General features: G+C 39.4%; 1 protein-coding gene across 1 annotated transcript in view; it reads right to left on the bottom strand.

Annotated features, from left to right (window-relative positions):
• LOC122813659 (zinc finger protein 850-like) overlaps window positions 1-24,034 on the bottom strand; it is a 310,753-nt gene that overhangs the window by 19,701 nt on the left and 267,018 nt on the right. The window contains exon 3 of the mRNA XM_044086097.1: window positions 19,674-19,800. Within this exon, the coding sequence (XP_043942032.1) occupies window positions 19,674-19,800 (127 nt within the window). The remainder of the gene's footprint in view (window positions 1-19,673; window positions 19,801-24,034) is intronic.

Genomic DNA, 24,034 nt, shown 5'->3' with positions numbered 1-24,034 from the left:
TGCTTGACATGTATGGGCAGTCTATTCCAGAGTCTGGGGAGTCTCTGGGTCAGGAACATATCCCTCCAGCATGTTTGTTTATTATCATAACAAGGTTTAGATCCCTGGAGCGTGTGGCTCTGAGGGATTGGGATTTCTTTAAGTGTAGCATGTCCAACAGCTCTGGGTTTGACATGGCCTTGTATGTTAAGCAGAGATCGCCTCTGAGTAGACGATATGCGGCAGAGTATAGCTGGAGTTTTTTTAAGGTGGTCAGCATAGGGCATCTGCTTTAGGCTTCTGATTCTATTAGTGAGGTATTTCTGCAGCCTTTCCAGTTGTTGCAGATGTCTTGAGAGGTACATACCCAATGGGGTGCTGTATTCTATAATGGGACTAATGAGGGATGAGTACAGTGGGACAATAACCTCCTTTTTTCTGGATGAAAAGCCCTTAGTGATGAGGTGTGCCACAGAGAAGGATTTCCTGACTGTTGTGGCAATGTGGTTATTGAAGGTGATACCACTTGTCCACCTGTGTCCCTAAGTCTCATCACACTTTCGGTGTTTAGTTTACTGCCACCTATGTGGTAATTAACGGGTATATGTTTTTTCCCAAAGGGGATAACTATACATTCCTTGGCACTGAGCTTGAGCCCATGGCTCTGGCACCAAGCATCTGTTTCTGTAAGGCCCTTTTGTAGAGTATCCACACCATCTGGGGATTCAATAATGACTCCCAGATTGCAGTCATCTGTGAACTTTGTTAGCCAGAGTCCCTTAGTGTTGGCATGTACTTCAGAGAAGGAGATGCCAAACAACAGCAGTCCCAGGACTAAACCCTAAGGTACTCCACTTGTCTGGAGCTGGATTTGGAGTCAGCTACTTTTACAGTGTGGGTTCTGTCAGTAAGCCAGTTGGCAACCCATCGAGTGATGTAGGGATTAATGCCCAGCTTAGTAAGTTTATCTATGATTCCAGAGTGGGGGATGGTGTCAAAGGCCTTGGTGAGGTCCAGATAGGCTGTGTGGACTGCCTTACCCTCGTCCACGGCTCTGGAGACTGATTCAAAGAAGTCAATCAGGTTCAGGAGACAAGATCGGCCCTTCATGAACCCAAACTAGGTGGGGTCCAGTGTTTTAAGGCTGCCAATGTCTTTGTTTATAAGTTCCATGATAATACATTCCATGGCCTTGCAGATCAGACTCGTCAGACTGATGGGGCAGTAGTTCCCGGGATCCAAGGTGGATTCCCTCTTGTGGAGTGGGATAACTGTAGCTGTGCACCACTCAGTGGGCATGAAGCCTATGGTGAGGGTATCATTAAACATGACACTTAGGTGAGGTGCCAGTTCATTTTGTAGTTCATGTAGTACACAGCCCGGGAAGTCATCTGGTCTCATGGATGCTGTATTCTTAACTTTGGAGAGTGCGTTTTTTACCAGTGTAGCCGTTATTACCGGAATTTGGCAATCCTTCGATATTGAGATGAACAGTTTAGAGGGTGAGAGGGGGGTGAAGTTGGCACTGAATCGATCTGCCAGGATATTGGTAATATCCTTGGGATCAGTATATTTAATGCCATTCTGTTGTAGCTCAGAGCAGATCTGAGCATTGCCATTTAGATTCTTGACATAGTTATAGAATGCCTTGTGGTTGTCTTTGGAATCTTTGGCAATTTTATTTTCGTAACTAGCTTTGGAGGATTTTATGAGGAATCTCAGCTTCTTACTGAGGCTGGTAAGGGGAATTTTTTGCATCATGGGATTTTCCTCTTTTCTGCAACAGTTTCTTCCTTTTGTTGTAAAGTTTGTTTATGGCAGGGGACCACCAGACTGGCTTCCTTTTTTTTGGAGGAGAGCATCTTGGTTCTATTTGGGATTGCACGATTCATGCATGAGTAGATGTGCTTGTACAGTGCCCTAATGTAGGACTCAACAGTCGAACTTTCAGTTCCCGTCTGCATCGGTGTCATGAAGTTTGTCACTTCTGACTTGAGTACCATGAAGTTGGCTTTGGAGAAGTTTTTTATGGAGGTTTCCTTACTGGGGAGTGGGGGTGAGATGTGGATGTTAAGAGTGATTAGCTTATGGTCTGACATGACCAACGAGAGGTGACCATAGGTGTGGAGCATTGATTTCTCATGTTGGTAATTACCAGATCTAGGATATTGGGGCCCCTGGTGGGACTATGGATTAGTTGATCCAGGGCATTGGAATTTATGAATTCCAAGAGCCATTGGACAAAGGTGTTGGTACACGAGTAGTTTTCCCAATTAATGGCAGGGTAGTTGAAATCACCCAGTATTAGGGTGTTTTGTTGTATCTTAATATTTTCCAGTATGTTTAGAAAGGTGTAGTGAAAACCTTGGGGCATGGTGGGGGATCTGTAGCAGGCTACAATTTGGATTGCAGTCTTACCTAGTGTTAGTTGCACCTGGAGAATTTCAGATGCATTTTGTTGAGCAACTAGCCTGGTGGTGTGAATATCCTTGGTGAATATGGACACTCCTCCACCTATAGTGTTTTGATCCTGGTTTGGTGGCCAAAAATTGTGGTAAGAGTTGTAGCCTGGTATTGCAGGGGTGTTCTCTGGAGCCTTGAACCAGGTCTCAGTTACTGCACAGATATCGATGTTCTCCATTTTTAGGAGTACCTCGAGAGTGTGCATTTTGAGGTTTAGACTTCTAGCATTGAGAAGCATTACCTTCAGATTTTGCATGCTTGTACCTGTTATGGTGGTGGTTTTGCCCTTTGAACTTTGCCTAAAAAAGGCACAATAGGGGTGGCAAGAGCCTTAGCCAGTAACCTGAATCCCAGGGGCGACAGGTGCAGACCATCTCTGGCAAAGTATTGTGGTCTGTCGATCATGTCGTCCCAGGCTGACAGATACTGGATGCCCTTTGAATGACACCAGGAGCTTAGCCAATTGTTGAAGTCAATCATTTTGTCCTTATATTGTGGTATCATTCTGGGCGAAGACAGGATGCTACTCAGGGCTAGGGTCATACCTGCCTGGACCACATGATCCGAGAGGTCTTCCATGTCTCTTTTCATGTAGTCCAGGGAGGTACGCCTCAAATCGTTCACTCCAACATAGACAATGACAGAGTCATATTTGTACTTGTTGTGGAGTGACTTGAGTGCATGCGTTATGCGGCGGATCCTGGCACCTGACAGGCAGCTGACTGTAATTTTCTCCTTGTTCAGCCTGGTGAGTGGGATATCAATGTGCCTGACTATAGAGTCACGTATGACTAACTGGTGAGTGGGATATCAGTGTGCCTGACTATAGAGTCACGTATGACTAAAGTGTTAGGTACGTTGTCTTGCCTTAGGGGCTGTTGCTGGGTGGCACATTGGTGTTGTGAGCTATGTGAAACTTTGGTTGTGATTGGTGTTTGTTTGCGTTTCAGCTTCGGAGGTCCTTGTTGCTTGGGCAGGTTACAGTTAAGGGCCTCAGCATATGTGGATTTAATGTTGCTGTCAGTGGGTGTTGGTAGTGTGAGTTTAGAAGGGCTATGTGTTTCTTGAGGTGTAGTGCGGGTGTAAACCTTCTCCTCTTGACTGTCTAGCACAGTCTTGGGTGGAGAGAGCTTTGCTTCCAGTTTGGCTATGTAAGTGCATCTCTCACAGGTTGTAGTGTTAGTTTAATGTAGTGTATGTTAATTTCTTGGCATCTGTGTCTTGAACACATAATAAGCAGGTTATGATCAGAGACCCAATCATAATCCCCTATATCCACCAACAAAAATCAAACTTCAGAAGATGATCTTGCTCAGAAATAAGTCTTCGAGAAACAGATGTCAAAACCATATCAAAGTTGAGAGGATATGAAATATAATAAACACTTCAACATTTGTAGATAATTTAGAATGTAGAAATAATTTACAATACCATTTGATAACTATGGTGAGTAAGCAAAATGAAATAAAAAGATGCAAGACTTTACAGCAAAAACTAAACACAATTTAAGGGAATGATTGATGTGTTATCTGACTGCTGACTTAAGAGTGTGTGTGTGTGTGTGTTTACTTGTGCACTTGCTCACACGTATATCTGTATCTGCATATATATATATGTACACATACACACTTACCCACATATAATATACATATAATTTCATGTATGCACAAAGTAATACACACAAAACATATAGAAACACATATAAAAATGCACACACCCCACATATATTTAAATATACAAGTGCATACCCTATACGTATAAGCGGGCAATGCTTCTTTTGTAAGAAGCAGGAGGCGTACAGTATAGAGCCTGAATGGCCAAAAGAAGACAATGTTTCATTTGTCATAAGTATAACGATGTGCATTGTACCCTCAGAAGAGATAACAAACGAAACAACACTAAAGTGCAGCATAACTGAATGGTATATGCAAACAAACTTTCTACACATGACATGCAAATCAGTGCAGTCAGCTTAGTGGGAGGGTGGCCGACTGGTTAAGGTGTTTGCCTTACAAACACAAGGTGCAGGGTTTGAGTCTCACAAGGGATAATTGGCTAGGCTTAAAATGGCTCACAAGGGCAGTTAGCTTAGTACTAATCTATGAACCTATGAACCTATCAAAAGCATATCTACCTAAAATTACCATCTTTCAAAATTAAAAAAAAATTATAAGGGGTATATAAATATGTGTGTGTGTGTGTGTGTGTGTTTAAGGAAATGTTGTCATGCACAAATACCTATATATACATTAAAATGCATGCACATTAACAGCACACTTACCCAAAATCAAAAGTTCTAAAACAAAACAAAATAAATATTTTCCTTTTCGACTGGCAAAAACAAAAAAACAGACCACAAACTTTCAGACAAACTCTGAGCAGTGATGTTAGGGGAAAAAGCTTTTACCAATGCAATGTAATGTGTAGGGCTAGGATTTTGCCTCCCTGCATCACTTTACTCATATGTGCTGACCTTAACCTTATACCTAACCCCACCCCTTTCTCTAAACAATACACTGTTAAAACCCTATCCCTAACAGCATCACTGAATAAGACACATGGACACATTTCACACACAACCCCACACAAGCATAACTTAAAATATATCTCCTCCCCTACACTTACTCTAACCTTAACCAAGAACATTTGCATACACACACTCACCCTCCCTTACTGTTACTAAACATACATTTCCAAAAAAAACAGCTCTCAGGACAGCAAAAAAACAGCAATCAACATGCTGTGCATTTGACATAATGCTCGTAAACAAAGTTTATGAGGTAGCATGCAATCTATCACGCTTATCATATGAAACTTAACAACATACCATAAATGTTTTACACCAGAATCAAACATTTGTATACACGAATAAATTCAACTTTTTAATGTGTATTGTCATGTTCATCTCAGAAACAGTCAGAATATTTGTCTGATTTCTTAATTTACCTTCATATACGCAGGACATTTAACAAGGCTATTTACATTAGATATCCGATCTTCCTTTTTTGACAGTTCTTGCTGCAAAACAGCTTTACAGCCTCTCTCAGCAGCTCTTAACTAACATAGTACTCTTGCCAAAAGGAATGGTCATTACAGTTCTGGTTGGTTACACACAACTTCTTCACAATGCACGTATGTGTCATATGTTGTTACATTCTATTTGTTCTAAGACTGTAGAACAAAGAACAGACCTTGGTAGTGATACGTACTTGTACCAAGTTCACTCAAATCTGATAAGTTTTATGTATGTTGAGCCTGTGCCCTGTTTTGAGATATGTGTGTGTGTGTGTGTGTGTGTGTGTGTGTGTGTGTGTGTGTGTGTGTGTGTGTGTGTGTGTGTGTGTGTGTGAGAGTGTGAGAGTGTGTGTGTGTGTGTGTGTGTGTGTGTGTGTGTGTGTGTGTGTGTGTGTGTGTGTGTGTGTGTGTGTGTGTGTGTGTGTATATTTATTTTACATTTGTTTACTGGGAAAGTTCGACTGGGCACTTCCTTTTCAGGAGGGGCTCAGGGAGAAAAACTCTACTTAATATAATTGGATTAAGTACAACGCAGACAAAATATAAGACAGACACAGAAAAGACAGGATGCATACATTTTAAAATACATAAAGAAGATACAATATAGTTAATACAGGATGCATACATATTAATAGAGGTAAAGAAGATGCAATGTTTACAGTCCTTTTAAGGTAGCTTTGTATATACACAGACAATTAGCTTATCAGAATACCTGTGGTTCATAGTGAGGTTAAATAGTATTCCCATATCATAGGTTATTGTATTATGTAAGGATGAGGCATAAGTAAGTCTCCCGAATAGTAAGACGTGATGCCTGAAAGTTGATAGCTTTGCTATTTGAAGTCAGGAAAAGGACAGCATGCTTAGTGTTAGTACTAACTAAGGTAGAGGTAGTCATATTTTCTGTAGAAGATAGATTAGTCAGGAGCAGAACGACAGCCACTTGCTAGATAGTAGGGGTGGATATAATGTCCTGTGGTAGTCCATTCCAAATTTTGCCCATGTAGTTTGAAGAGAGAGATTTTCCAGCTAGGTTTTTGGGTGTATTGGTTTTAATGAGGGATTTGTTGGTGAACAGTAGAGTTCTGGCAGTGGAATATGGTAGTAATATTTGTTTCAGGGCACTTTTTTTTTCAGGACTGTAGAAGATTTTATGGGCTGTAGTTAGCTGGTTAAAGAGAAGGAGTTGGAGGTGTTCGAGCCAGTTGAGTTGTCTGAGTGCTATACAGTGGTGTGATCTAAATGGCGAGTCTGTGACATATCCGGCAATTTTATTGCAACAGGTTTCTAATTTTGCCAATTCAGATTTTCTTAGGTTTAGGAGAATGGGTGATGCATAGATCAGTGTAGAGATCAGGTAGGTTTGGGCAATAGTAGCTTTAGCCTTATCTGTGAAGAAGTGTTTATTCCTATACAGCATTCCAACTTTTTTATGTACCTTTTTTTACTGTCTGGGATGTGTGGATGTCAAAACGCATGTTGCAATCTACTTCGACTCCTAGAAGTTTAGTGTGATGTGATGGGGAGTTGATGGTGTTATTTAATGAAACAATGTTATATGTGGTTATGGTTACAATTGTTCTAGTGGGATGGAATATCATGAGGTTTTTTTTGGGGGATTCAGAATTAATTGGGAATTTGTTAGCCATTTTTCTACTGCTAGGAAAGATTGCTTAATTTGTGTTTGAAGTTCCTGTAAGTTGGTAGCGGCATATGACTATGGAGTCGTCTGCATATTGGATGTAGGAGGCTTGTGGGGGTGAGGTATGGAGGTTGTCTGTAAATAATAATAAGAGTAGGGGGTCCTAGTATAGAGCCTTGTGGAACTCCTAGGGTCACTGTGAGTGGTGAGAGTTGATGGTGTTATTTAATGAAACAATGTTATATGTGGTTATGGTTACAATTGTTCTAGTGGGATGGAATATCATGAGGTTTTTTTGGGGGGATTCAGAATTAATTGGGAATTTGTTAGCTATTTTTCTACTGCTAGGAAAGATTGCTTAATTTGTGTTTGAAGTTCCTGTAAGTTGGTAGCGGCATATGACTATGGAGTCGTCTGCATATTGGATGTAGGAGGCTTGTGGGGGTGAGGTATGGAGGTTGTCTGTAAATAATAATAAGAGTAGGGGGTCCTAGTATAGAGCCTTGTGGAACTCCTAGGGTCACTGTGAGTGGTGAGAGTGTTTGATTCCAGCATACTACTTGCTGGCGCTCAGTTAGGTAATAGGCAAGGGCAGACTGGCATAAGTTTAATTCTGCGAGGACGTTTAGTAGTTTATTATATGAGACCAAATCAAAGGCTTTGGATAGGTCTAGGAAGACAGGCGATACAAACTTGTTGTTGTGTCTATGTTGGCTTATAGTATTCGTGAATGACACTAAAGCGGTGGTAGTACTGTGATATGGTCAAAAACCATGCTGAGTATTGGTTAGTAGTTTGTTAGTATGCAGGTAATCTGTAATTTGCTTGTGAACAATTTTCTCAAGTATTTTAAAAAGAGGTGATAAGATTGAGATTGGGTGATAGATAGCTCCGTTGATGTGCCACCTTTATGAAGTGGTATGATGTCAGAGGTTTTTCAGATGGAAGGAAATAGGTTTTCAGCTATGGATCTATTGATAAGAACAGCTACTGGGTACGCAACACCCTCAGCAGCTAGCTTTAGGAAGTCAGTAGGTAGGTGGTCTGCAGCTAGTGTAGTTGGTTTTAATTTCTTTAGGTGTTTTTTGACTGTTTCAGTAGAAACAGATTTCAGAGAGTAGGTGGCCATGTTACTGGGTGACATAGTAGTACTTGTGATAGGAGGAGGTGTTTGATTATTGGATAGTTTCTGTAAAGTATTTGTTAAACTGGGTAGCAATATTTTCTATGTTATTATTAGTAGAGGGGGGGGGGCTGACTTTGCCTGGCTGCAGTATCCTGTTTATAGTCCAGAATATTGGGGCGCTATTGTGGTGCTTAGTTTGACTATTGGAATAATAATTTATTTTGTCTAGTTTACTTAGCCTCTTTGTTTTATTTCTGAGTTCCCTGTAGGATTGTAATGCATATTGGGATCTAGTTTTGTACCAGTTTGTCTAGGCCTTGTCTCTAATTTTTAGTAGCGACCTAGTTTCTTTGTTTAGCCATGGGGCATAGTTAGCTTTAACTCGAATGGTTCTGGTAGGGGCTTGTGTGTTTAGGATGGTCAGAAAGGTAGTATTAAAATAATCTACTGCTTCTTCAAAAAGGGGAAGTAGCTTAAGTGGTGACCAGTTACAGCATTTCAGGATGTTTATAAGGTCACGCGGGCTAAGATATTTTTTGTTTCTTATTTGTTGATACATAGTTTGTTTTATTGGGTTAGTACATTGTCTAAGTAGATAGGTTGGGAAATAGTCGCTAAGGCTGTCTGGCAGACAGCCAGCATGCGAAGACAGGGCAGTTCTATTGGTTAAGATTGTCAGTGGAGTGTTTATTGGCTGGTTTATTTATCTTAGTGGGTATTTGGGGTCTATATTATAAAACCGAAAACCCGTTTGAGCGAATACCACAACAGCGACACATATAGCTCGAACCACAAATACGATGAATCCCCTAAACCGCGAAATTTAAAATCTCGAATCATCATAGTCGGCCAACCCCACAGCGCACTGCATATTATGTACCCAAACATAATAAATAAAACACATACATACACTAACCAAACCCTACTTCTAACCCTACACTAAACATTACATACATTACTATCTATGCACTTACCTTAACCTGCACCCTAACCCTAAGGTCCGTAACTATCGCACACTTACCCTACAGGGATAAACTCAAACAAAACAAATAATCCACACACATACACTTAACAAAACCCTACTTCTAACCCTACACTAAACCTTACATACATTACCTGTCTATGCACTTACCTTAACCCGCACCCTAACCCTAAGGTCCGTAACTATCACACACTGACCTTACGGAGCTATACCGCAGATGGGCCGACCATGACAATTCGACATTTCAAATTTCGCAGTTTTGGACGTTCGCCGTTTCCGTAATTTGGGCAGTATGTGTCGCTCTTTTCCGATTTGCTCAAACGGATCTTTGGGCTTCTAATATAGACCCGGGTGTTTGTATGAGTTGGGTGAACCCGTGTAGACTAATGCAGATTTTGGGATTATGGGAATTGCAGTCTGACCAGTCTACATTAAAGTCACCCATGACTATAGTTTCCTGAGGTAATGTTTTTTGTGGTCCAGTACAATATATTTTCTAAGGTTTGGATATTATCTCCTGGTGGTACATAGATGCCTATTATGGTTGCATGTTTTTTGGAGTTGACGTTAAGTTTAGTAAGTAGTACTTCTGGATTGTCAAAGTTTGGTGTCTGATCTTCCAGAGTTTTTAAAATGACAGGCTTTTGTGATGTAAAAAAATGAGACCACAATAAATAATTTCAAAACTTTTCCCACCTTTAATGTGACCTATAACCTGTACAATTCAGTTGAAAAACAAACAAACAAATCTGTTAGGGAAAACAAAATAAAAAAACATAACAATATGCTGGTTCCATAAGTGTGCACACCCTTAAACTAATACTTTGTTGAAGAACCTTTTGATTTAATTAAAGCAGTCAGTCTTCTTGGCTACACACCTGCCATCAATTAAAGAGACTCTGATTAACCCCAAATAAAGTACAGCTGTCCTAGTAGGATTTTCATGATATTTTTTCAGTTGCCTGCTACAGCTAAAGCCATGGTTTGTACAGAGCTTACAAAGCATCAAAGGGATCTCATTGTTGAAAGGTATCAGTCAGGAGAAGGGTACAAAACATTTCCACAGCATTGGATATACCATGGAACACAGTGAAGTCAAGTCATCAAAAAGTGGAGAAAATATAGGACAACAGTGACAGTGCAAAGAACTGGTCATCCCTCCAAAATTGATGAAAAGACAAGACGAAAACTGGTCAGGGAGGCTGCCAAGAGACCTACAGCAACGCTGAAGGAGCTGCAGGAATTTCTGGTAAGTACTGGTTGCGTACTACATGTGACAATCTCCCATATTGTCCATGTGTCTGGACTATGGGGTAGGGTTGCAAGACAAAAGCCTTTTCTTACACAGAAAAACATCCAGGCCTGGCTAAAATTTGCAAAATAATACATCAAGTCTCCCAAAAGCATGTGGGAAAATGTGTTATGGTCTGATGAGACCAAGGCTGAACTTTTTGGCCACAATTCCAATAGGTATGTTTGGCGTAAACACAACACTTCACATCACCAAAAGAACACCATCCCCACAGTGAAGCAGATGGTGGCAGTATCATGCTTTGGGGTTGCTTTTCTTCAACTGGAACTGGGCTTTAGTAAAAGTGAAGGGAATTATGAACAGTTCTAAATAGCAGTCACTTTTGGCCCAAAACCGTCAGGCATCTGCTAGAAAGCTGAAGATGAAGAGGAATTTCACCTTTCAACTAGACAATGACCCCAAGCATATATCCAAATGAACAAAAGAATGGCTTCACCAGAAGAAAATTAAAGTTTTGGAATGGCCCAGCCAGAGTCCATACCTAAATCCAATAGAAAATCTGTGGGATGACCTGAAGAGGGCTGTGCACAAGAGATGCCCTCGCAATCTTACGGATTTGGAGTGCTTTTGCAAGGAAGAGTGGGCAAAAACTGCAAAGTCAAGATGTGCCATGCTGATAGACTCCTACCCAAAAAGACTGAATGCTGTAATAGAAAAGTGCTTCAACGAAGTATTAGTTTAAGGGTGTGCACACTTATGCAACCAGCGTATTGTATGTTTTTTATATTTTTTTCCCTAACAGGTTTGTTTTTCAATTGAACTGTACAGGTTATAGGTCACATTAAAGGAGGAAAAAGTTTTGAAATGATTTATTGTGGTCTCATTTTTTTATATCACAAAAACCTGGGATTTTAACAGGGGTGTGTACATTTTTTATATCCACTGTATATATGTGTGATATATATAGATATATATATAGATGTGTGTGTGTGTGTGTGTGTGTGTGTGTGTGTGTGTGTGTGTGTGTGTGTGCGCACGCGCGCCTGTGCTTGTGGGTGTGTATGCATATATCTGGATCACTATCAGTTGACAGAGTTTCCAGAAACTCAAAATTCATATTGGCGAGAAGGTATGATCGAATTTCTGAAAAACTCAAAGCTTTTGAATGGAGATTGTGGTACACTTAGGATCAGGAAATTTACCATTTTCATCATTTTAGTGAGATCGCGGAGTTGTTATATATAATATGCAGGGGTGGGGTTGCATATATATATATATATATATATATATATATATATATATATATATATTATATATATATATATATATATATATATATATATATATATATATATATATATATATACACATATGTGTGTGTGTGTGGTTCCCCTTCACAAGATCGAATGTATGGAAGCTCGAAATTTATAATCTCGAGACCAGAATCTCGAACTTCCATTCACTCGAAACTGTGAATGGGAGCCTTAGGTTTAAAAAAAATAAAAAGTTAACTTACCTTATTGCAGGGGGCCAGGTCCCCTGTACCCTAGCAGTTTAAATGTGAACGCTCCATGACCGCACTATAGCGGAGGAATGGAAAATCTTCCATTTTGCGCTTACGTGTACAGAGATTTCCCTTTCCTTCACTATAGTGTGATCTCAGAGTAGGTATATTTAAGTAGGGGGTGGAGGATGCAGGGGGCAGAAGCCCCCCTGCGAAAACATTTGAAAGGTGGTTTTTTTTTTGTCCCTTTCATATGTTCGAGTTTCTCTAAATTCAAGATTCTGGTTTCAAATTTATGACTTTCGAGTTTAGAGAAATTCGATCATATGAAGGGGAACCGTGTGTGTGTGTGTGTGTGTGTGTGTATATATATATATATATATATATATATATATATATATATATATATATATATATATATATATATATATATATATATATATATATATATATATATATATACATACATACACACACACACACACACACACACATATATAATCATATATGATAAATATATAAAACACACTTCTGATATACTTGTTAGCTGCATGAATATTTACTATGTGGTCATGGTTATGTATTCTTAACCAATGTTTTCATGTTATGTTTAATTTGTTATAATTATTTAAACTGAAGTTTTTTTTGTATTATTTTTAAAGACTGTAGAATTGTTCTTAAATGCTTTGCAATACTTTGGAGCTTTTCCAGAACCTACACCCATTCCTCCTGTCCTGTCTGCTTTACAGGATGTGTCTTACTACCTGCAATCTTCTGGATAGTCAGTCTGCCATCACTAAAAAGGCAGATAGGATGTACAATGTTCCTCAGTCTTTAAATTTTTATACATGTTCCCAAATATGACTTGGCAGCTATAGTATTAGGTGACTCCACTACTGCTAAGCACTTAGTTAATTCCAATCCTACTCTTTCCAATAAGGATGGGAAATTTTATTGATAGGTATGGGAAAAAAGTCTATACTTCAGCAACTTTAAGTTTCAGAATTTTAAATTGTCAGGCTCATATGTTAAAGTTTTTTCTGACATATTGAGAAAGTACAAGGGATGTTTTATTTACAGTTCATCTTATGCAGAAAAAACTGCTTTAAATAACTTATTTTTTTTATTTTACAGGTCACTACTCATTGTTTGGAATATGTACATGATGATATGGCCACTGGTACTGTTTTATGGAGATTTGCTTGGCTGCATTTTCAGAACCATCCAGATGATTTTAAAAAAGGAAATTTGAAATTCTGACTTATATAAAGATTTAGTGTTGGGCATTCTGCCGCAGGTGTGATAAAAAAGTGTGATGAAAGATGCAAGCTGGTTCAGCGATCTCAAAAGATTTTTCATTCCTCCTTTTCCAAATTGTTTAAGGGATGTTCTTTTTTTATCCAGTTTTGGCAAAAACAACATAAAAAGTCTCAAGAGAATTCAGGTAAATGGACATATAAGAAGAAGTGGAAAGAGGGTTAAGAAAAGAAGCCTCAACTTTCCCAAAACCAAGGACAGTCCAACAAGTTTGAATGACTATTCAAGAGACCTTGCAACACCCATCCCAACCTACCCTTATTCTCTTCCAGAAAGTCTGAATTTCCATTTTTCTATTTGGCAACAGATTGTTTCAGGCAAATGGGTTCTAAAAATAACAGGGTTACAGAGTTACCTAAGACTGTGGGAGGAAATTTCTCTTTTCCGGGGGTCATTTCTCATCCTGCAGATCAAACTCTGTTGTTTCCTCCTCTTCTTCATCACATGCTGTCCCAAGGAGTGGGAGAACCAGTTCCTCCTTCCCAAGTAGGGAAGGGATTTTATTCAAGGATGTTTTAAAGTGCCAAATAAAAAAATAAGAAAGAAAATGCTTTACTAGTTCTGGGTCTTTCTTTCCTAAACCTGTCTGTAATAGTGCCCAAATTCAAAATTATGTCACTTCACAACCTGTTACCTTCTTCATAGGTTCATAAGTGTGTACTAGGCTAATGGGCCTGGAACCTTTACCAAGCCTAGCCCACAGGATTACCCTGGCATTGTGCCACCCGACCTTAGTTCCCAGTGCCTTTGTCCAGTAGAACCACTGGAGTGATCCCTGGGGTGAATTTTCTACTTCCCATCCACTCATCAAAATTTCTCTTGAAGAGGGCCAGTGAGGTGCTCTGCTTGACATGTATGGGAAGTCTATTCCACTTCATGGGCAGTCTCTAGGTTATGAACCTGTCCCTCCAGCATGTTCTGTCGATTGTAGTAATGAGGTTGAGGTCTCTGGAGCGTGTGGTGTGAAGGGATTGGGATTTCTTCAGATGTAACCTTTCTAACAGAGCTGGGTCAGACATGGCTTTGTAAGTCAAGCAGAGATCGCCTCTAAGTAGGCGATATGAGACGGAGAATAGTTGTAGTTTTTTTTAGTTTGTTCATATAGGACAAATGTTTAAGGCCTAGGATCCTCTTTGTGAGGTACTTTTGTAGCCTCTCCAGTTGTTGCAGGTATTTAGTGAGGTACATGGCAAATGGGGCATTGTACTCAATGACTGGCCTAATGAGGGAAGAGTAGAGGCAGACAATGACGTCTTTCTTCTTGGATGCAAAACCCTTAGTAATGAGATGTGCCACATAGAAGGACTTTCTGATCACAGTGGCAATGTGGTGGTCAAAAGAGAGGTTGCTGTCAACCTGTGATCCTAAATCTCTTATAACACCTTCTGTGTTCAATAGACTACCATCGATGTGGTAATTCATCTTCTTCCTCTTTCAAGTTTCCTGGTAAAACTAGACTTAAGAGATTCTTATTATCATGTCTATATTCATCCAGACTTCAGGCGTTTCTTAAGGTTGTGTGTATCTGAATCACACTATCAGTTCTCTGCATTATGCTTTGGATTATCCACTGCACCAAGAGTCTTCACAAAGTGCCTGGTTCCAGTTACAGCTCACTGCAGGATACAGGGTATCCACACATTTTCCCATATTTATACAACTTAACTTTGCAGAGTCTTCTTCACAATTTCAGGAATCTCCTTCTTGGGAGAGAGATTTCTTGCACAAGTTTTGATTTAAAAGTCTTTCATGACTCTTTCACACAGGATTGTGTTGCTGGGATGTCAGCTAGACACCTCAGTTCAAACAGTGTTTCTTCGAAGGAAAAAAATAGCTATCTAAATCTATTTCTAGGTTTTGCACCAATACTTTGGTCACTGCAAGAGAATACTTCAGAATTTTGGGTCTCATGGCATCTATGATTCTTATGATACCCCTAGCAAGACTCCACATGGGAAAGATATGATGGTATCTGAAATCTGTTTGGTCCCAGTATCAACACACTTTATCTTTTCAGATCCCAGTACTGAGGTTTGACAGATGAGAAATAATTTGGTGGAGACAACATATATCATTAAATCCAGGTCTCCCCTTCTCCCTCCCTGCTCCAAAGCAGTCAGTCACCACAGATGCTTCAGACTTTGCTTGAGGAGTGGTATCAGGAGGGATATAGGAAAAGGGGATGTGGGACACCAAGGACAGATGCAAGCACATAAATATCAAGCAGATGCTTGCCCTGATCAAGGCACTTAACTCTCTAAACCATCTTTGGTCCCTAAGACCACTTGAAGTGGTTACATACAATACCACAGTCGTAGTTCATCAACAAGCAAGGGGAGAACCAGAACCTATCTCCCCTGCAGACTGGCCATGTTAGTTTGGGATATAGCTTCACAGCACAGTCTCACTCTACAGGTATCCTACATTCCATCAGAACAAATCTGTGTGACAGACGAGCTTAACAGGACAGGGCAGACCCTCACAAATGGAAATTAGATCCAGGGATCTTCTAAGATTTGATCTAATTGTGGGGAATTCCTCAAGTAGACCTATTTGCTTTCTCTCTGATCAACTGGCAAATTTTTATTCCAAGACTCCATGCAAGGAGGCCTAGAAGACAGATGCCTTTTCTTTTCCTTGTACAGGAATGTTTCTGTATACCTTTTCACCCTTTCCACTAATATCCAGTGTACGTCTGAATATTCAGTAGGAATCCCCCAAGATCATTGTGGTGACTCCCTTCTGGGCTTGAGAACTGTGGTTCTTCCTTCTTTTAGAAATGGCCAGGGGCAATTACCACAAGCTTCCTCAGAGAATGGATCTACTGACGTAAGAACTGTGATGCCTGATCAATCATCTTCAACTGACGGCCTGGATGACAGGGTCTTAATTTGTTTTATGCACCTGTTTACTGAGGACATGCTGCAGGTACTAATGGAAGCAGGAAAGCCTGCTACTAAAAAAAACATATATTAGCAAATGGAAAAGGTTTTCTACATGGTGACAACCACATAACCACCACCCACTCAGAGCTAGATGTTCTCTGTTTTTACATTATTTGTGTGAGTTTCTATCCTATGGCCTTTCTTATTCCTCTGTCAAGGTTCATTTATCACCCATTTCAGTGTATCTTCCCATGGAACTGCCACTTTCAAGGTAGTCACATGACAAAATATTCTTGAAAGGGATTTTGCATAAGAGGCCTCCAAGTAAACTGGTGGCCTCTCCTTGGGATCTTAATTTTGTTTTACAGAAGCTAACACTTGCTCCATTTTAACCAGCTAATCTCACTAACTTGAGGTTCTTAACATGGAAGACAGTTTTACTGATTTATCTGGTCTCTGCAAGAAGAGTATCTGTGTTGTAAGCTCTTACAGGGAGTCAACTTTCCTCATTTTCCATAGAGACAGAGTTTCTTTCAGAAATAATCCTTCTTTTATACCTAAAGTGGTATCTAAGTTTACTTTAAGCCAAATTATCCATCTCCCGGTTTTCTTTCCTGAACTTAAATATGAAGTTGAAAAGATATTCCATATCTTGGATGTCTACAGATGACTCGGGCACTATCTTGACAGAATTAAACCTTTCAGATCTTCAGATCAATTGTTCATTTTTTGTGAAGAGACAACCTGTATCAAAACGGACCATTTCCAAATGGTTGTCTAAGGCCTTTTGTTATACTCACCACGACAAATCTATTCCAAACAAGGTCAAGGCCCACTCTATCATGGCCTTGGTTTCATCTGTATTTTTGGAAAGGGTTGGATTCTAAAGTATTCTAGAAACTGCTGCTTGGTCCTCTCTACACACTTTTACAAAGTACTATAAGCTTGATTCCTTCTCGTCTAGATCAAGTTTTGCTAAGGCTATTCTCCAAGGATGCCTGGACCCTTCTCCTTCCTTCCCAAATATATTTAGCGATGGTAATCTAGCCATATAGGTAAGGCTACTGCAGCAGTAATCAATATGAAGAACACAGTACAGTTGTGTAAGATGAGCTTACCCTAACAGCAAATTCTCAAATGATCATTGTTGCATTAGCTGCTCCCTCCCTCCAATCCCCTTCTTTTTTGTGTGTGTGTGTTTTTAAGCCACATTAAGGACATTTATAGTTTTGTTATTCCTAGCATTGTCCTTTCAGGGCTCAGCCTCCCTCTGTCCACTGGCAGGAAAGCTCTAAAGGAGTTTGTGTCCAAACTTGTCTGTTAGTCAGCTCACGTTGACTTGCTTGACAGTTTGGGCGCATGAAAGGTGCCCTGAAGCTTGAGATGTTGGCTGACTGCTGTATCCTTGGCAGGATATAACCCATACAGCTAAGGTTACTACAGCAGTGATCATTTGAATATCTGGTATTATAGTAAGCTCATCTTGTACAACTCTACTTTCCTGCAGTGGAATACTCACATATTCTAAAAGTGTAAGTTGACAATTTGCACAGCTTTAGTAATGCTTCTTCTTACAAGAATTTTAATTGTTTTAATTGCTCTCTCCTGTTGGCCATTTCACTATGGATAATGTGACCTTGATGGTATTATGTATGACACACATGCACAGATCTTCAGAATTGTTGACTTTGGTACTACAGATTACTTCTGTGGCCCCTGTCATTTGTCCAAGGGTGAGTGCACAAAGATGTGTGGCATTTTGCCCCACCTCCATGGCAGTTCAGCAATGTCTCCACCCTTTCCCTCTTTGGACCACCCCTTCCAACAGCACAAACTGCAGCCTTCACCAGAGATTTACACAGCTGACACTCATAGGTCTGTCCCCCCAGGGAGAGTAATGCTCATTCCTGCCTGCCACTCCATCAATTTCAAGAGCTGCTAAGTGAACCTGGGTTAGCTGGGCTGTAGTCAGGGCTTAATCCCTCTACATCATTGGAGCTGCTTTTTTGTGAAATGTACTATTACCAAATGTGAGTCATCCTGTCAAGCATTTGCTTTCTCAGTTGTTTGTGAACAACCTTATGGGACCAACACCATATGTGTACAGTTGAGGTAGTGTGCACTGATCCTCTTTTCCTACAGATGTGCTGCTCAGCTACCAGACAAGAGCACCACATCAGCACTACATTAAAAAGAAAAAAATCCTCTTGCATGGCAGGAAAAACTATTAGCAAAGGACTTCATTGTGAAACTGTACTGAGTCTCTGCCCTACAATGGAAGCACCTGATGCAAAGGATTCCCACATTATCATAATATGTGGCCCACAGTCATGGTAACAGAGGATGAAAGTTTTACAAACTGCTCCCTGCCTTGAATACAAACCTTGGTGTGTGCTGGTGATTAAAGGTTTGTGTGTATGATACTGCCCCCATCCACAGCCCAGATAATAACAAGATTACACTGTTGTTAGAGCCATGGAGAGGCAATATCTCACACAGTCTCTCTTTAAGTGGCTGCATAAAGTGTTAGTGAATACCAGGCCCCATATTTTGTTTAAATAATCTTACAAGAAAATCCCAGCCAAGCTAGAATTTTCACTGTGTGATTCCTTAAAACCTCTTGTAAAAGAGGATCATAGGATATATACAAATGACCCCTTAAGGTGTTCAGCTATATGGCAGTTCTGAATACCAATGACATTTTTTCTTTTTTAAGTCTGTTAATGGACAAATTCAGGGTAAAGAGGACACACAGCCAAACCAATCAGTAAAAAATTACAACTCTGGAAATACTATTCGTACATACCCTTCTTGCACTCTCATTTGCAATGTTAAATTCTTAATGTTACGGCATGCACTGAATTTGAGATGTTAGTCGCATTCTGATGTCACTGCAAGCATAACTCTTGTTACACTGTCTGTATTTTCCTTTGTGCCATTTCTTCTAGGTTATGGATGAGAAGGGTCCTAGTACAATCTACCTACCCAGTTACCCAACAAGCAAACAAAAATAAATAGTTAATCTAGGCAACAGCACCTACACAAAAGCAGTATCCTACTCTGAATGGTTATTATAAACAGAAGAACAGGATGCTGCAGAGATCACATAATCTGCTACTTTTTTCAATCTGATGCTTCACTCCATAAATCAGTTTCTCTATATCATAGAAAATGCAAGCAATGATACATAACTTCAGACATCAGAGCTCATGCAGAATGCCTTGGAACACAAAATCATGAGTACGTATTATACACATGAACATGGATAGAGTGACAAGAGTATTAAGGTATTTAACAAACTCTATAAACCCATGAGGTAAGTGTAACAATGGATCCAGTGTACTCAAAGTACAGTGAATCACACACATCAGCTTTGTAGGATACAAATACTGAACAAGCAAAATGTCACCTGTTCAAAAAAAAATATACAAAATGGAGCTTCCAAGTTGATTTCTCTGAAAATTATTCAGCCTCTCTTGCACAATATTTCAAAATACAGAATTCTTACCTAGAGAAGTCATTGTTTCATAATTTGCCTTCATTACTCCCCTGTATAGTTCTTTCTCGGACTCCTTCATGATGCCCCACTCTTCCTCAGAAAAGAAGACTGCAACATCTTCAAATGACGTAGGTTCCTGAAAGAAAAAAAAAAAGGAAAGTGCACAATGAGAACGCTCTAAGATGGTAATGTCACTGCACTGCCCAAAAATCTGAAAACAGAAAATAAAAAATGCAGGCCAGTGGCTGACATGATATAGCTCAATGCTGGAGCAAACAGCTTTGTAATTCCTGAGAAGTAATCTAAGCTCTAACATTCAGTACTGTAATCATCATGTGGTAAAGCGATAACCAGCCTGAGAAATAATCTTAGCCTTAGCCATCAGTTTCAGTGCTTTAGTCAATTTGTGGTAAAGTCACAACCACACTGTGGAAAAGCTTTACTTCAGCTGCTACACACACACACACACAGGTGTGGAAGCTTCTTCCCACTGTAGTTATTTATGTTTTTTTTTTTCTGTGCTAACTTACTGCCTTGCTGCTTTGTGCTACTCTTATGTTCCAGGTCTCCTCCTGTCACTCAGTCAGTGTAATCTCCTTCTTAGTGGACCATCACCAAAGCCTCCATCTTGCAAGGCACGAAAAGGCAGAAGGATGTATAAGAGAAGGTGAACAGGAACTCAGTACCTGTACCATCATATGTGCTGACCCAAGGGGCTTAATGGAAACTCTAAGCTCCAGTGATACTTGCTTTTTATGTCCAACATTCATGTTGAAGCCATGGTGGTGCAGTGGTTAGCATTGTCGCCTCACAACAAGAGGGTCTCCCATTCGATTCGCAGCTGGAGCACCTTCTGTGTGGAGTCTGCATGTCCTCCCCACAGTCGAGTGACATTAAAGACATGCAGGTAGGTGCGAGAGTGAATGGGCGTGCCTTCCTTAAAGGTTGGGCGTCGAGCTGGAAACTCGGCACCGTAAAAGTCCACTGCCAATCATGAGCAGACTGGAGTTCCGCTGTGGCGACCTCTAACCGGGAAAAGCTGAAAGTCTTTTATTCATGTTGGCTCCAATCTCTCAGCTGGAGTTCAAAAACGTAGGTGTATTTCCCAGCATATTCCTACATCCTCCTCCTGAAAAAGGCAAGTAGGCATTGTCCTGCCACCCCTCCTCCCCCCTGTTGCTGCCTCCTCCAAAGTTGGGCCATTACTCAAACATAGGTCATCTGAATCACAGTCAGGGCCCCCACATTACCAACTAACAGTACAAGAAAAGCAGGATAAAAGATGGTGCATCAGATTCTGCAGAGCCTTAGTGGTCAAAATAGAAAAGCAGACATTACCAAAACTAACTTTCTCATATTGAAGTGATTAACTGTGATTTCTTCCAGAAGTGAAAGTTAATGTAAAACTGATGTATCTGTATAAATGTGCATAATAGAAAATCATCCATGTAAAATGTATCTGGAGTTCCAATGATTAGAATATTCTCTTCTTAATGATTTCTATAATCATTCTTAATCTGACTACCTGACACAAACTGCAAATGAGATCTGAGACATTTCAGTAGTCCCAACATTGAAATAAACAATATTACGACTGTGTCTTTTAGCACTGCTACATTAAGTGAATGAGTACATCTGACATAAAAAGCAAAATAAAAATTCACAGTGCTTCTCCACTTCAGACTGTTAACTGACATATATACCTCTGAAAAGACGACTTCAGGCACACTGCTCCAAACTCTGACCTGTAACGAATACTCTGCTCTTGCATACAGTTTTGCTTCTGTGTTCCCTATCCTTAGAATAGCTGCAGATGTACATTACAAAAACTATATAGACAGTTTAACTGATCAACATATTTGGCTATTCCCTAACTATTATGGTCCCATTCAGATAAACAGTTTATAATACTCCCTTAATGAATACCAGCTTGTTAGGTAATGATCAACAAGCAGAGTAGGATGTGCCTTGTACTTTCTACAGTATTACCTTCAGCAATACAGAATGTACATGTTGCTATCAGGCGCACTGTTTAAAGTAGAACAAGTTCTACTGTTATTAACAGTTACAGTATGTATATCACAGCAGAATGTAGCATTCTACAGCACAACAGGATGTACCGTGCTACCCACAGCAATATGATCTGCATCCCAGCAGAATTACCCACTCCATCATCAGTTGTAAAATCTAGATCAGTGCAGGATGTACTGTGCTACCTACAGCAATACGATATGCATCCCAGCAGAATGAACCACTCCACATCAGTTGAACAATCTACATCAAAGCAGGATGTACAATGCTATTACCAGTTTTACACTGAACAGCAGAATGTGTCCTACTATCACTAATCGTACCGTATACATCACAGCAGACTCAAGAATTCTATGTACAAGGACAGAAGAAAGTTTTCAAAACATGCATATTATTATTTAAGCAACACATAGATTTTTTTTTTCCAATATACTTTTTATTGCTTTTGTTTTTCCACCAAAATATTCAAATATTACAACATAAAAACAACAGAGAATAACAACTGTCTACAATGATCACATAAAAAACTTACTGAAACTAAAAACTAATAGTTTCACCATTCCTGGGGGTACCGGGAAAAAAAGACTCTTGGTTCTGTCAGAAATGATACAGTACCCCTAATTCAGAATAAAGTAAAGTTACTTTCCTCAGTGAAAAAAGTGAAATAAAAAGCTTGTTGTATATCATTTATATGTCGCTTGATTTGTGTAGGTACGATAACCTTACTTGTGGAAGGGCTTGTGAAACTCTAAACTATGTGCAAGTTACACTATTTACAATGTTGGATGCCATCTGCTGAATGCTAATCTTGAAGCATGTCATTTTTGAGCAATATACTTATTGTGTTTGGTATATAAAAGTTTACGAGTGCCACCTGAATTGTATTTAAGTTTATGGATTTTGTTTACTTGCTATGATTGTGTCTAGAAGAGAGTTCCAATATGTTTGAAAATATGTTCTTTTTTTGCGTTTTTTGTAGCTAATTTGTGGGAGGTGATATATTTAACTGCATGTCTTTAAAGTTTATCCATGAGATTTTATTGTTATTTACCCAGGTTTTAGATATATAGAATTTAAGTAGGGCACATAATGTAACTAAAATATGTTTATGAATTCCATTGATTGAACCAGGGATTATGTGTAGAATCATTGTTTCCCAGGAAAATGTGTTTTTTTCCGTATCCAATTTTTTTCAAGTTGCACTCTTAGGGAACACCAGAGCTTAAAGATATTCTTACAGCTCCAAAAGATATGGAGGCTATCCACATTCTCTCTGGAGCAAAAAGGGCACAATGACTCTTTTTTATAACCAAAATTTTTAAGGACAGCTGGGGTAGAATATGCGTTATTCTTAGTAATTATTTGTGTGTAGATTAGGTTTTTGAAAGGTGTTAGTTTTAATGTATTGTTAACAGCTTCTTGTTTCTGAACTGTTGTGATAGTATTACTAATGTTTTTCCAGTATCTTGAGTATAGTAACACAGATTGGTGTTTAAGCAACACATAGATATACTTTTGAACCTCCAAGCTGTGGAAAGATAGTGAGATCTACACGGTAAAAACTGCAGAAAAAAAGTACAAAGTCGTTTTCAGAAAGCAAAATGCTACTGCAAGACTGTTTCAAAGCATGTAGAAAACATGCTGCAATTAAAGCTCCCACACAGAAGAGATACTGCAGTAAAAATCCCCCCAAAAAAGAAGCAACTGGATATTTAACAATTTCCATTCCTTCTGTAAATCAAGCAAAAGTAGATTAATATTTTGCACAGTGATTCAATAGTCAAAATGATCCTTCACCATGTGCTTTTTGAATCCTAAGGGTAGAAGCCCCCTTCGTAGTAAGGCATCCTGACAGCTGTTTTTTTTTTTTTGTTTGTTTTTTTTTTTATAAATGTAAATGAGCATAAATTGCTGTGAATTTTCTGTTTTTGAATGCATTTATCCCTCTGATGTCCAGGTGCAACCTTTCTTTTCTGCGACAGGTTTTGTAGAATTAATTGCCTCATCAAAGAATAATTATCTGTAACTGAGGGGGGCGTGGCCAAGGATGAACACAGGATAGCAGCAGATTTCTTCAGCTCCACCAATTTCATTACATTGACAGGAATTAATTACTTAAAAAATTAATTCTTGAAGTAATTTTCTTTCTAAATATGTTTGTTTTATATAGTTCTTGAACTATATCTAAAAAAGAAAGGAAATCTTAATAATATTCCTGTCAGAAATTACTTTGGAAATTTTCCTGTCAGTTTATCAGTCTGAAATGAGTTCCAGTAAGACAAATTCTCAAGACTCCAGCATCAAGAAAGAACTTCAGTCTCTGATAATTATAGTCCAGC

This window comes from Protopterus annectens, chromosome 10.part0, assembly GCF_019279795.1.
Source record: "Protopterus annectens isolate FY-2018-M chromosome 10.part0, PAN1.0, whole genome shotgun sequence".
Taxonomy (NCBI): Eukaryota; Metazoa; Chordata; order Ceratodontiformes; family Protopteridae; genus Protopterus; species Protopterus annectens.
The sequence above is the reverse complement of the archived record's forward strand: the minus strand, read 5'-3'. Positions and strand labels throughout refer to the sequence as shown.